Genomic DNA, 11,445 nt, shown 5'->3' on the forward strand with positions numbered 1-11,445 from the left:
TATGTAGTTCCTCTTCCTGGCCTGTGAGGTGAAGTGCAGCGCCGCGGCACTCGATGTTGCAGACCGGCAGAACGCCCACAGCATGACACGTGCAGTGCGGGCCATCGTCGAGCTCTTTCATGCTTTGAATCGCGAGGATAAGGTCAACCCCCAGATTCTCGCCTTCTCCATCTCGCACGACCACCGGTCGGTACGGATCTACGGCCACTACCCGGTGATAGCTGGCAATGATACCATATATTACCGCCATCCAATCCATACTTACTATTTTACAACACTCGACGGAAGGGACAAATGGACAGCTTACCAATTCACCAAGAATGTATACGATACATGGATGCCCGCTCACTTCAAGAACATCTGCTCCGCCATTGATCAGTTACCCTCAAATTTGGACTTTGATGTCCCACCGCTTTCTGAGGCAACCTGACTTTCCCAGGACTTGGGGAGCCTGATGCCTGTTGTGCAAGACAGCCGGACAAGCAAGGCTGAGCTGCATGCGGTCACTCCGGACACCTCATTCGCAGGGTCGGGGGTGGCAAAGAGGAGGAAGGGAGCATTACCCGCAAAGTGATTCCCTGACGGGTCATCCTCGCGTGCCATCTCTCCTATGCCCTGAGCTGCAGATGACCTCTGGACGACGGGGTTAAGACGCATTCAGCGTGCCTCCACGCCTCCCACGGCCGATTTCCCCGTGTTCGGCTAAGAATGGCAGGCTGTCTCTTCGTAGCGGGCCTCCATTCCGCCAGCTACTCCACCGGGATCAAGGTTCTCAAGTTGATCCAAACCTTTCCACCCGTCATTAATATCGGACGCTGTCCCTGCTTGCCCATAACCCAGCCCCCAGCTGGGCGGGTGCAGCCCGAGTTATTTGGGGGGGTGTACTTCGATAAAGTTTCTTCTTTATACTACTATTAGTTATCCAAGAACTCCGCGAGCCTCTTTGCAGAAATTCTTCTTGGGCCTCGATGCCCGCATCGTCATCTTCGGGCATAATGCCACAACAACCCAGACTTCCCATGGAATCAACAACAACGCTCGCACTGGACATAGCAGAGGGATCTCTCCTCAAGGATGGCTTCTTGGCTTTTGATGACCCACTGGTTGGGGAAGGTATCGCGGAGATGGAGAAGAGAGGCTTCCCATACTTCACGGACTACGGCTCGGATTTCTGCGAAGAGTTCGCCTTTGATGAGGTAAAGAGACACAGTCATTCCATCTCATGGTAGCTACCTAACAAGCTTTAGCGCATCCGATTCATCTTCGAAGCCTCCTTCGAAAAATGCAGCCTTGGTCATTGGCTAAGATATGGGGAATTTCCTGGAAATGTTGAATGCTTTAGGAGGGGCGGACCAAAGGCCGGTCGCTACGTTCTGATGGTTCATCTGTGGGCCAAAGGATCGCAAGTAGCATATTATGTCGGTTCGCACCATCATAACATAACAACTTCGAGGGACAATCGGTCTTTATATGAGATACCGCTTTCTGAGCTTAATCGTGTCGGCTCTAAGCCTAAGCACAAAGAGTCCCCAGATAGTAGTTCATAAGTTACAGCTCTGTCTCGTGGTGTCGTATTCTTTCCAGTTGAGAGAAATTCCTGACTATGTTCGGACTTGCTTACACTAGTAGTCGGTCTCTAAAAGCTTTTTTGCCTCGTCTAAGAACGGTTAGCCCAAAATCAGGCTCGCTTCACCCTTGGCTCACCTTGAGCTCACCACCGCTTACCCTATACTCGCCATTCTCCAAAATCAATAACTTTACGCGACGCTCTCATAGTCCAAATTTGGAGCCCCCTCTCTTACAGGGACGAATCTTCCGCCAGAACGGGGACTAAGAAATGGGCTCGCCAGCGTATTTGCTTTTCATTTTAGGGGACTCTGGGTTGTGGTAGCCATTTTGACATAACAAAATCCATCACTCCCTACCTACCTACTGCGCGAGTTTTTTTCTTCTAATTCTGGCTATATTAAGAGGCTATTCCATCCGTCCTACCACCTACTATACGATTCTTCTCTCCCATCTCCCCGTGTCTATATTACTGCCGTAAAACCTTTCTTTCTATACTTAATCGTTATCGGCCTCACATTTTCGCTACACTAGCTCTCTACTATGCCTTCTATAATGCCGAGAAAGAAGACCCCTTAAAAGTTATTTCGCCGGGGAAAAGATAGGGGCTTAGAAAATTGTGCGGAGGAAATTGACGGCTCTGTAGTTTATAAAAGGTTTATAAATAAAGTTATGAAAGGTTATTAGCGTATACTTAATTTGTAGAATTAGTAAGGTCCTTATACTCCTACTAACTATCCGCTTTTAATATCCGTTTTAAATATATATTAAAAACTATTCCTGTACTAGCCTTTATAATTTTAAGACTCTAATGTCACAACCCTGGGATATAGACGAGAATAACGATTGGTTGTGGAACCACGGGAGCAGAGGCTAATCGGGAAAACACCCAGGAGAGCCAATCACAGGGAGGGACGGTGATTAGTGCGATCAGAGCACTAATCAGACTAAGCAGGCCAGGCCGGGGTGATTAGTGTGATCAGGACACTGATTAGGCTGAGCGTAAGTGATCAGTATACTCGGGACACTAATCAGAGGAATTACGGCTAGGAAAAGAAGTCTATATATACGGAGGAACTGGCTGCTGTAGATAGACAGTTCCGCAGTATGCAATTCACAATTGTATTCACGGTATCTTGTGTTTACATTGAGACATCTTGTTGTGCACTGTTTAGCTGCACCGAACCAATTGTCAGAAGTTACCTTCAACCCGTATCCCTTTCAGAGGTTCTGTACAGGGGTTCGTCACAATAACCCCCGAAAAACTAATTTATAATTAACGTTTATTAAAATTTATATTAATAATTATTAAAATTTATATTAATAACTATTAAAATAATTCCTTAACTTTAATATTAATTATAATAAATTAACTTATTAAAGGTATAACGGTTATAATACACTAGGTAGCTCTCCTTTATATAGAAATCTCTTCGCTCCGTAAAACTAATAAAGAACTAAGTAAACGCCGGAAACTAAAACAACACATATAAGGCTTAGAGGGTCACTTACTATACAAAAGGCACAGGATCTACTGGATCAGAAGGCCGTAGATAAAGAGGGAGTGTAAGAAACGTAGCCGGATAGTAATAATGCAGGGGAGGCTCGTACGAAGGTTCAGTACTGTAGTGTATACGGTAAGCCTGGCCATAATGCACGCACTTGCCAGGAGGCTGCAGAAGCATCTGATTCAGCTGTTTCTGATGTAATTATAGTTAATTCCTTGTGTTGATGTGGTGTAATTGAGGATAGTATTCGTAGGGTGGTAGAGAGTGCGCGACTCGCTTATATGCGGGACTCGCTTATAATGTACGTTAACACCTCTTGATGAAACGAGATACAACGTTACTTACTCCCCTGCAAGCTGAGACTTATCATGCCTGGGCCCCGAATCCATGATACATAGAAGTGAGGTTCAACTTGTAAGCAGCGTGCGGTCCATAAGTGGGATGAGCCAATAGGATGGCTCATTCTATCCCAGGCCAAAATAGCTTCAATCCATACCATTCCACGGTTCCATCTCACCCAGTGAGATGAGACGGTCTCATCTTATTGCCCACCCTGGTAGGAAACACTGCTTGACACCAACGACCCCAACGACTACCCGAACCTCGCGGCCGAATTCACCGCCATCAGCCTCGGCCACATGGACCGCATCAAGAAGGAACTCGACATGAAGAGGAAGCCTGGAACCATACGCCGTCCACAGGGAGAATATTCTGGCAAGTACTGGAACGAGATCAAGAACTTCTGCATCAAGATCATTGAGACGGACGGCAAGTTAGAGATGCGTTTCCAGGGGAGAGAGTCTGGGGCGTTTGAGCTTGCTCATTATGAGAATGATACGTTTACTTGGTGGATGCCGTATGATGAGATTGCTCGGCGGGGTCGGTATATTGGCGACTATGCTGCTTTGTATTACTTGATCAAGTTCTCGAGCTCAGCGGGGGGTGGAATTGACACACTGGGATGGGCTTGGAACCTCAACTTGCCGGATGAGATTGCTACTTTTTCAGCGGAGGGGAAGTGAGGGTGGTTGGGTTGGTACACGTTTAGTAAGATGGAGGGGGTGCGATTTTCATGTTGACTAAATCTTTGCTTTTCTCTTTAGGCTCGGGGGGGGAGCCAGAAGGATCTCAGGGGTGGATCTTGTTGAGTGTGTGAACCCAGAGAGTTAATTGAAGCATTGAATTAAACCGATCATATTCTGTGATAACGCAAAAGATGTGCGTAATGATTTCCAAGAACCGCGAGAGTGGATAGTAAGTAAGGTAGTAAAAGTGTTTCGAAAAGCCCCCTAATGCTCACAAAAGCTATACTCCTTCTCCCTCCACGTCGACTCGGCATTCTTTATAAACCCCGACCTCTCCTTCATCAACTCCAGACGTTGCTCCTCGGCCTCCTTCCTGCTCATCGGCAACCCATCTCCCAACTCCTCCCGCACCATCTCCACCAGCTCAGGGGGCAGTTTCCACCCCGAAGCCACTTTACCGCTCGCCATAGCCGCGGCAAGTTCCTCCTTTGCCAATCCCCTCTCAAGCAAAATCTGGGCCATCTCCGCCGGGATCTTTCCCTCAGACCCAGAGTCAGCTGAGCCGGCCCGGCGGCGGAACGTCAGTTCAGCCCACCACTCAGCCTGCTGAGGCGGGACGTTGGCCGTGCTGATGATCCTCGTGAAGGGATCAACAAGCCAGAGGGCAATAAATCGCCTGTGCCCCGGTCTGGTCGAATCAGCGAGCTTGAACCCAGAGACCCGATGGTGGAACACGTTGGGGAAAGCAAGCATCCTCCCCTGAGGAGTGAGCACGCTGCCGTAGTGCTGAAGACAAGCCGAGCCGGAGCCAGAACCAAAAAACGCGCCGTAGACGCTCTGCATCCAGTGAAAGCCGTCTTGTCCAATGTTTTCAAACGGGCCCTCGTCTTGTAGGTAATCGTCTGTGCAGGTGCGGAACTCGAGCTGGCTCTCGGTGATGTTTTCCGAGTCGAGGTAGTACAGCGCGGTGCCGACAATGTGCTCGTTCATCATGCCCTCGACGTGCCAGCCGCCAGCTGGGAACTCTGGCTTCTCGGGAGTGAGCTCGATGGAGGCCATCTTGACGATGATCTGAAGACCGGTGTCTTTGAACTTGTGGCGGAGGGTTCTCTTTGGGGTGACGTCGTACTTGACTTCGGGGATTTTGGACAAGGGCGGTGGCGGAGGGAAGACAGGCTCGCCTTTGTCCTCTTCGTCTTCGTCCTCTTCGTCTTCGTCGTTCTCCTCCTCCGCATCTTCCTCTTCCAAGCCCTCCTCGTCTGGATTGTGTATCTGCCAGTTTCCGACTCTCCCGACCCCCTGTTTGCTTTTATTGCTGGTCAAAGATTCCTTGGGCATCCAAAGCTCCTCATTTTCGTCATCAGGATTCTCAGGGATCATGCGAGGTTCCGTGCGGCCGGCGGCGATAGCCTTCCAACCACCATGGATCTGAGTCAGGCATTGGTCCCACATGGGCAGGGCCTTCTCAATCAGTTGTTCCAGGCTTCGGTATATGCCCTTGTACTTGACTGGGTGCAGGTTGTTGATATAACTGGTGAATTTCACCCCCCCCTCTTCGGTGAACTTGACGTTTGCCGGTAGCCACTGGTAGTCGTCGGACCAATAGCTGTATTCAACGTTTTTCCCAAACACAGACCTTCGAACGTTTGTCTGGGCACGGGTTTCGATCCACTTGGGGATAATAACACCCTTGCCAGCCCATTTATCAATGGCATCTTCCACTCCGACGACTTCGTCCTCGAAGAAACGCGAACGGCCGTAGACCAAGGGATACATGGATGGGTGGACAAGATCCTGGACCGTTTCGTTCGTGTTAGGATGCCAGTCTGGATTCACCGCTTGATCGGCCTGTAGACGATCAAACCCCTCTTTCAGAGCAGCCTGAAGCTGAGGAGACACAAGAGTGTCCGACTTGACAGCCATGTAACTGGCATCGAGGGTGGGAACGAGGGATGTCCTCTTGAAGTATTCGGCTTTGTGGCGGAGCTCCTCGATGCAGTACTCGACCGAGGCATGGTCGAGAACGTTTTTGGCTCTTTTTGGGTACCAACTGTGGTCTCCCGATGGGTCGCGTTGGATGTGGTCGATGCGGTTCCAGAGGTCCTCCTCAGGCCAGGCCAGAGCCTCCTTGCGCCACTTGTCGGCGATGGCATCGTCAAAGACCTTGACGTGCCAATCAGGCTTGTCGGACAGGCGGTCCATGACTAGCATCATGGCCACCTCCCGGACCGTGATGGGCGAGGATTTTTTCATGCAGTCTGGATGGATGCCCATGGGGTATTCGATGGCATTGTTGTCGGGGATGTGTCGCAAGTCTAGCTTCCAGCCAGGATAGCATTTTGCTTCCTTTTGTTCCATGTTGATGGCTGGTTTGTGGAATGGCTGGTTCGTGGAGGTAACGGCGTGATGCAGAATTGGCTGTCTAGAAGTCGGAGTGCTGAATGTCTTGACAGTCAGAAGTCGTCCAATATTTAACATGCTGACGGGGACGTGGTGTAGTTCTTGCTTCCCCTCATGATTGGATGGAGTTGTTGCTCTGCCTGAGGTTTGCCTGCTGGAGTGGGGATGATGCGGTGGTTAGCGCTGCTCTGCCTGGCCTGCTTGACAGGGGTCTTGACAACTGTTCGGAGAGTTCAATGCTGCCGCATCTGGAAATGGGTTCTTTTCTATACCCAAACGAGTCAAGGCCCGGTGACATGGTGTTGGAACAGAGTTGTTGATGTATTGAAGGAGAAAGTAGCTACTGAGTGCTACGGCAAGAGAAAAGAAACCAGCCCAGGTTGGCCCTGCTCGGCCAAATTCGGCAGCCAGAACAGCAAGTTCTGTACTCAATCTGTAATTCCCCAGTTTGTTGTCTTCCAGGAGGAACAAAGCTACCTATCTGCTCTACTGTATTATCAGTACCTATCGATTGTTGTTATCTTTGACGACGGGACGTCGGTGGATACCAGTCGTCAACCATGAAGTCTTTCTCATTGGTCATACCATTTATAGGTAGTGCTTGGCATCCGCTGCTCTCACCAAAACCTACGCGGGGCTGCCCACACACTTCAATGCCACATCATGAAGTCCTCAATGGCGCCTGGAATTCTCATCACCTGCCTCGCAGGCATTGGCGCAGCAGCCGTGCTCCGCGTATTGTACTGGGCATCGCAGTTCACCCTCTACCACTTCTGGCGACCTTCCAAACCCCTCGCGGCATACAAACGCGCCAGCGACGACAGCTACGCGCTCATCACCGGAGCCAGCGCCGGCATCGGTCTCTCCATCGCCCGCAACATTGTCAGACAAGGCTTCGGCGTCGTTCTCCTCGGCCATCTCCCGGACGAGCTCGAGTCGGCGGCCAAAAGTCTCAATTCCCCGCTTGTGCGAACTCTCGTCGTCAACGCCCGCACCGCGACCCCGGAGGAACTCGAGACGGCGGTCGAGTCAATCTCGGATCTCAACATCTCGATTCTCGTCAACAATGTCGGCGGTTTCCCCATGGCTGATCCGCCGTTGCGACCTCTTAGCACCCTCAGCACGGCTGAAGTTGACGCCTACGTTGACTTAAACGCGCGGTTCATGGCGCGACTTACTAACCTCGTCCTGCCACTCCTTTCGTCAAGTTCTACAAGAGAGAAACATGAGCGGTCGCTGATATTGAACATCTCTTCGGCCGGGAGGGTTGGGATGCCTTGGATCGTCATGTACAGCGCCACCAAGGCGTTCAACTACGCCTTCAGCATGGGACTGTCGCGGGAGTTGGAGGATGACTCGACTACGGCGCATATCGACTGCCTTGCTGTTACGCTTGGTGAGGTGCAGAGTCAGGCGAATGTGATGGCGGAGGGTGCGGTGACTGCTGAGAGGTTTGGGGGCTATGTTGTGGGGGGTATCGATGGGGCGGTGAAGCGGGGCTGGAGGGAGGTGAGGCCGTACTGGGGGCATGATCTCGCGCTTGGGTTGGCCGATCGGGTGTTGCCTGATGGGATGCTGACACATTTCGCGAGGGAGGAGCTGAGGTTGAAGAAGGAGAGGTGGGATGCGATTATGGCCAAGAGGCGCTGATTCGGGCGGTGATGGTGTGGAAACTGCGCTGTATTTACATCGTAGGCAGGTATTGAATTCTACACACTTACCAAAGAGATCACTCCAAGCCTGAAGCTTTCCAGTGATTACACTCCGCAGCTTGCCTTCACAGCATTTTGTAAGAAGGATTTGAAGTCTTGTTTATATTGTTGATGCTAATGCTGTCTTGTAGGCTGATGATCATATCTGCCCACGCCTATCTGTCCCGCCCAAATACTCGAGTTCATCATCACTCGCACCTTCGAGCAAAAAGAAGTGGTCGGGTTGACGGTTCATGATCTACCTCGTGCAGTCCCGCACATGAGCCAGGCTATCAAACCTCTCGTCCGTGACGGCTCGAGTCTCCCAAATTCGCCAGTATTTCTGCCAGTAAAACAACCAGTGAACGACGTGCCATCTCCGAGACGCCCAGAAAGTGCCGTGTGTGCCTCCCAAGGCGGCGACCTCCGCGAGAGTAAGAGAGGGACTGTTCCTTCTTTGTTAGCAAAGTATGGCCATGGGCCATGGGCGTTGGTGCCTGACGAGGATGCTATGACTAGGTACTAATTCTCAGCTTAGCAATGTGGGAATATAGTAATATGGGAATGTGCTAATGTGCCAATGTACTAATGTAACGAGCAAACTCACGCTATTTCTCTCGGTGAAGCGCATCAGGCCGTCAAGAGTAATGACCGGAAACTACTGCGATTTTTAAATCTCTGAGGAGAGCGTGAAAAGCGCGAGGACGATGGGTATCTGATGTGAGTACCTGTTTCTAACACCAGAAGGTAACTGATGATCGGTTGCACCTAACGCCTACCTCCCATGAAGCAACACTAGTAGCACCGAAGAAACTCGGATTTGCCCACACCGACACTGCTACGAAACATATCTACTCGGTTCTCGACCACCGTAAGATGCCATCGTCACATCTCGATACGCCGGCGACGTGGCAAACCTTAGGGTTCAGGCTGGAGAAAGGCAATACACAACTAGATCCTCTGTACGTGTATGGGCTTTCCTATCTTTCCCTTGCGCCTGCTAATTTTGAGACGGTCCCTTCAGCCACAGCATGCGTTGCCTTCGCTTCTTCAACCTACATACTACTCATGGCCATCTTCATGCTGCCCCCGTGGAAGCAACTGGATCACACTCTCCACAACAGGCGCGATTCCCAAGTTCAAATGGGTATTACCTGAGTTGCTGATTTATGAATTCTTTGCGTTGACAAGATATCTCAACGCTGTGTATCCAACAAGGTCAAAAGAGTTGGGTGGTTAGACTTACCAAACCAAGGATGGATCAACACCCCGAGGTTGTGCGCCCATTTACCTTAACCATCCAGTTCTCGGTATCCACCATTGATCTAGCTAATGTCAGGGTTTGGACCACCCCAAAACCTTTTTGAAGAAGCGGTTTGGGGAGGATATCTGCTGGAAGGCATCGAATCTCACTGTCACTCCGTCATTTGGAGAATTGTTCGAGCTATGGAGGCGCAATATCGGGATTTTCCTCTTTTTGTTGGTGCCTACCGCGTGGTTAGCACGGTTACTGATAATCTACATGCGTTTAGCATTCTCAATTCAACCTCACGTCGACATGACTAGGTATCGATATGAGATCTCGAGCTTCTCAATGTGGCGGAGCGGTGTCATGAAGTTTGTTCACCGCATCGTTGCCTTGCCGTCGCCATTCCCAGATTTTCCTAATCCGATGTAAACAGCAAGGCGGGGATCGGGTCAGGGGTTGAAGAACAGGCTCACGGTGGAAGTTCGGGCGTGAGGGGGTGAGGACATGGGTGGGGTGCTCGGACCCGCGCCATATGGATCTCATTGCGGGACGGAACAACTTTTGACGACCACCTCCCACAAAAAGAATAGTCCCATGAGCTCACTTCCCTCGTCTAAGTACATCAACCAATCAAAGCATTAGTGGTTTAGTGGTAAAATCCATCGTTGCCATCGATGGGCCCCGTGTTCGATTCACGGCTGATGCATCTTTTGATGGTTGGACATTGCACCTCCTTCTTGACCCGAGACTGGTTTAGTTTTTCAAGCATAGCGGTGATGGTTTCTTGCCATCGCGAGGTGCACTGGTGGGTCTTGGGAGTGATGTGAGGTGTGTGGGTATATGGTTATACGAGTAAATGTAAAAATATATTTTTGTATTAGTTTTTTAGTTTGTTTAAGAAATAATTTGTGGGATGGGTGAAGTGAGAATGTTAACTATAGTAGAGATTTGTTGTTATAAAGTGTTCGCCAAATATATTTCTACAGGCAGGAATATATAGATGTTTATTTAGTTTGCTGTTAATTCCTGGATAAAGATTGGGCGTCTAAATGTCTTTGTGTAAGTTGTTTACAAGGAGGCATTAAAGCTAAATATAGAACTGTCTACTTCGCAATAGAAATGCGAGCCTAAAGTTCGGCGTATTCTTTTAAAAATCTCTATTTAATGTATTACAGTTTTATCTTTTTTAAGTTTAATTATCTAAAATCACTAACGTATTTGATAAGCGAGCGGATCGGACAAGCGAGTGGATCGATTTCTACTACCCTATTACAACTATCCTCAATTGCAAAACAACAATACTACTAACCTACTACAATTACATCAGAAACAGCTGAATCAGACTCTTCTGCAACCTCCTGGCACGTACGGATATTATAGCCAGGCTTGCCACACACACCACAGCGCCGAACCTTCGTATGAGGCCCCCTGCACTACCGCCATCCGGCTGTATTTTATCCACTACCTCCCCACCCACGGCCTTCTGGTCTAGTAGATCCTGTGCATCTTACACAGTAAGTGATCCTCCAAACTATATACGTGTTCTTTTAGCTCTCCGGCGCTTACTTAAAGCCTCGTTAGCCTTACGGAGTGAAACGTTCTCTGCACGAAGGAGAGCCACTGTGACGAACCCCTGTACAGAACCTCTGAAAGGGATACGGGTTGAAGGTAACTTCTGTCAATTGGTTCGGTGCAGCTAAACAGTGCACAACAAGATGTCTCAATGTAAAGACAAGATACCGTGAATACAATTGTGAATTGCATACTGCGGAACTGTCTATCTACACCAGCCAGTTCCTCCGTATATATAGAACTTGGGACCTTAAGGTGCTCGCCCTGCTACGGCCCCGATCACCCTTAGCACATTGCATCCTGCGATGTGCTCGTCGTGCTATGCCTCCGATCATCCTTAGCATCTTGCATCCTGCAGAGTGCTCGTGGGTCTTGGCGCCATAGCACTTTCGGCACATCATCTTCCTTGAGGGTCGGGGAGAAAGGTTTCGCGT

At 49.8% G+C, this 11,445-nt stretch overlaps 4 protein-coding genes across 4 annotated transcripts, besides 1 other annotated feature; 3 read left to right on the forward strand and 1 right to left on the reverse strand.

Annotated features, from left to right (window-relative positions):
• Positions 1 to 82: 82 nt before the first annotated feature.
• Positions 83 to 430, forward strand: PODANS_5_1610 (uncharacterized protein; the record flags this gene model as incomplete). Its single annotated transcript, XM_001904134.1, has 1 exon — positions 83 to 430. The coding sequence occupies one exon, from the start codon at positions 83 to 85 to the stop codon at positions 428 to 430; it is 348 nt and encodes a 115-aa protein (XP_001904169.1).
• A 3,031-nt stretch (positions 431 to 3,461) lies between these two features.
• On the forward strand, positions 3,462 to 4,096 carry PODANS_5_1605 (uncharacterized protein; the record flags this gene model as incomplete). Its single annotated transcript, XM_001904135.1, has 2 exons — positions 3,462 to 3,488; positions 3,635 to 4,096. The coding sequence occupies 2 exons, from the start codon at positions 3,462 to 3,464 to the stop codon at positions 4,094 to 4,096; spliced, it is 489 nt and encodes a 162-aa protein (XP_001904170.1).
• Positions 4,097 to 4,363: 267 nt separating this feature from the next.
• On the reverse strand, positions 4,364 to 6,577 carry PODANS_5_1600 (uncharacterized protein; the record flags this gene model as incomplete). Its single annotated transcript, XM_001904136.1, has 1 exon — positions 4,364 to 6,577. The coding sequence occupies one exon, from the start codon at positions 6,575 to 6,577 to the stop codon at positions 4,364 to 4,366; it is 2,214 nt and encodes a 737-aa protein (XP_001904171.1).
• A 585-nt stretch (positions 6,578 to 7,162) lies between these two features.
• PODANS_5_1590 (uncharacterized protein) lies at positions 7,163 to 8,149 on the forward strand (the record flags this gene model as incomplete). The annotated part of the gene is made up of 1 exon (XM_001904137.1): positions 7,163 to 8,149. The coding sequence occupies one exon, from the start codon at positions 7,163 to 7,165 to the stop codon at positions 8,147 to 8,149; it is 987 nt and encodes a 328-aa protein (XP_001904172.1).
• A 1,925-nt stretch (positions 8,150 to 10,074) lies between these two features.
• Positions 10,075 to 10,145, forward strand: a tRNA (tRNA-Gly).
• Positions 10,146 to 11,445: the final 1,300 nt, after the last annotated feature.

Source organism: Podospora anserina, chromosome 5 (genome assembly GCF_000226545.1).
Source record: "Podospora anserina S mat+ genomic DNA chromosome 5, supercontig 1".
Taxonomy (NCBI): Eukaryota; Fungi; Ascomycota; class Sordariomycetes; order Sordariales; family Podosporaceae; genus Podospora; species Podospora anserina.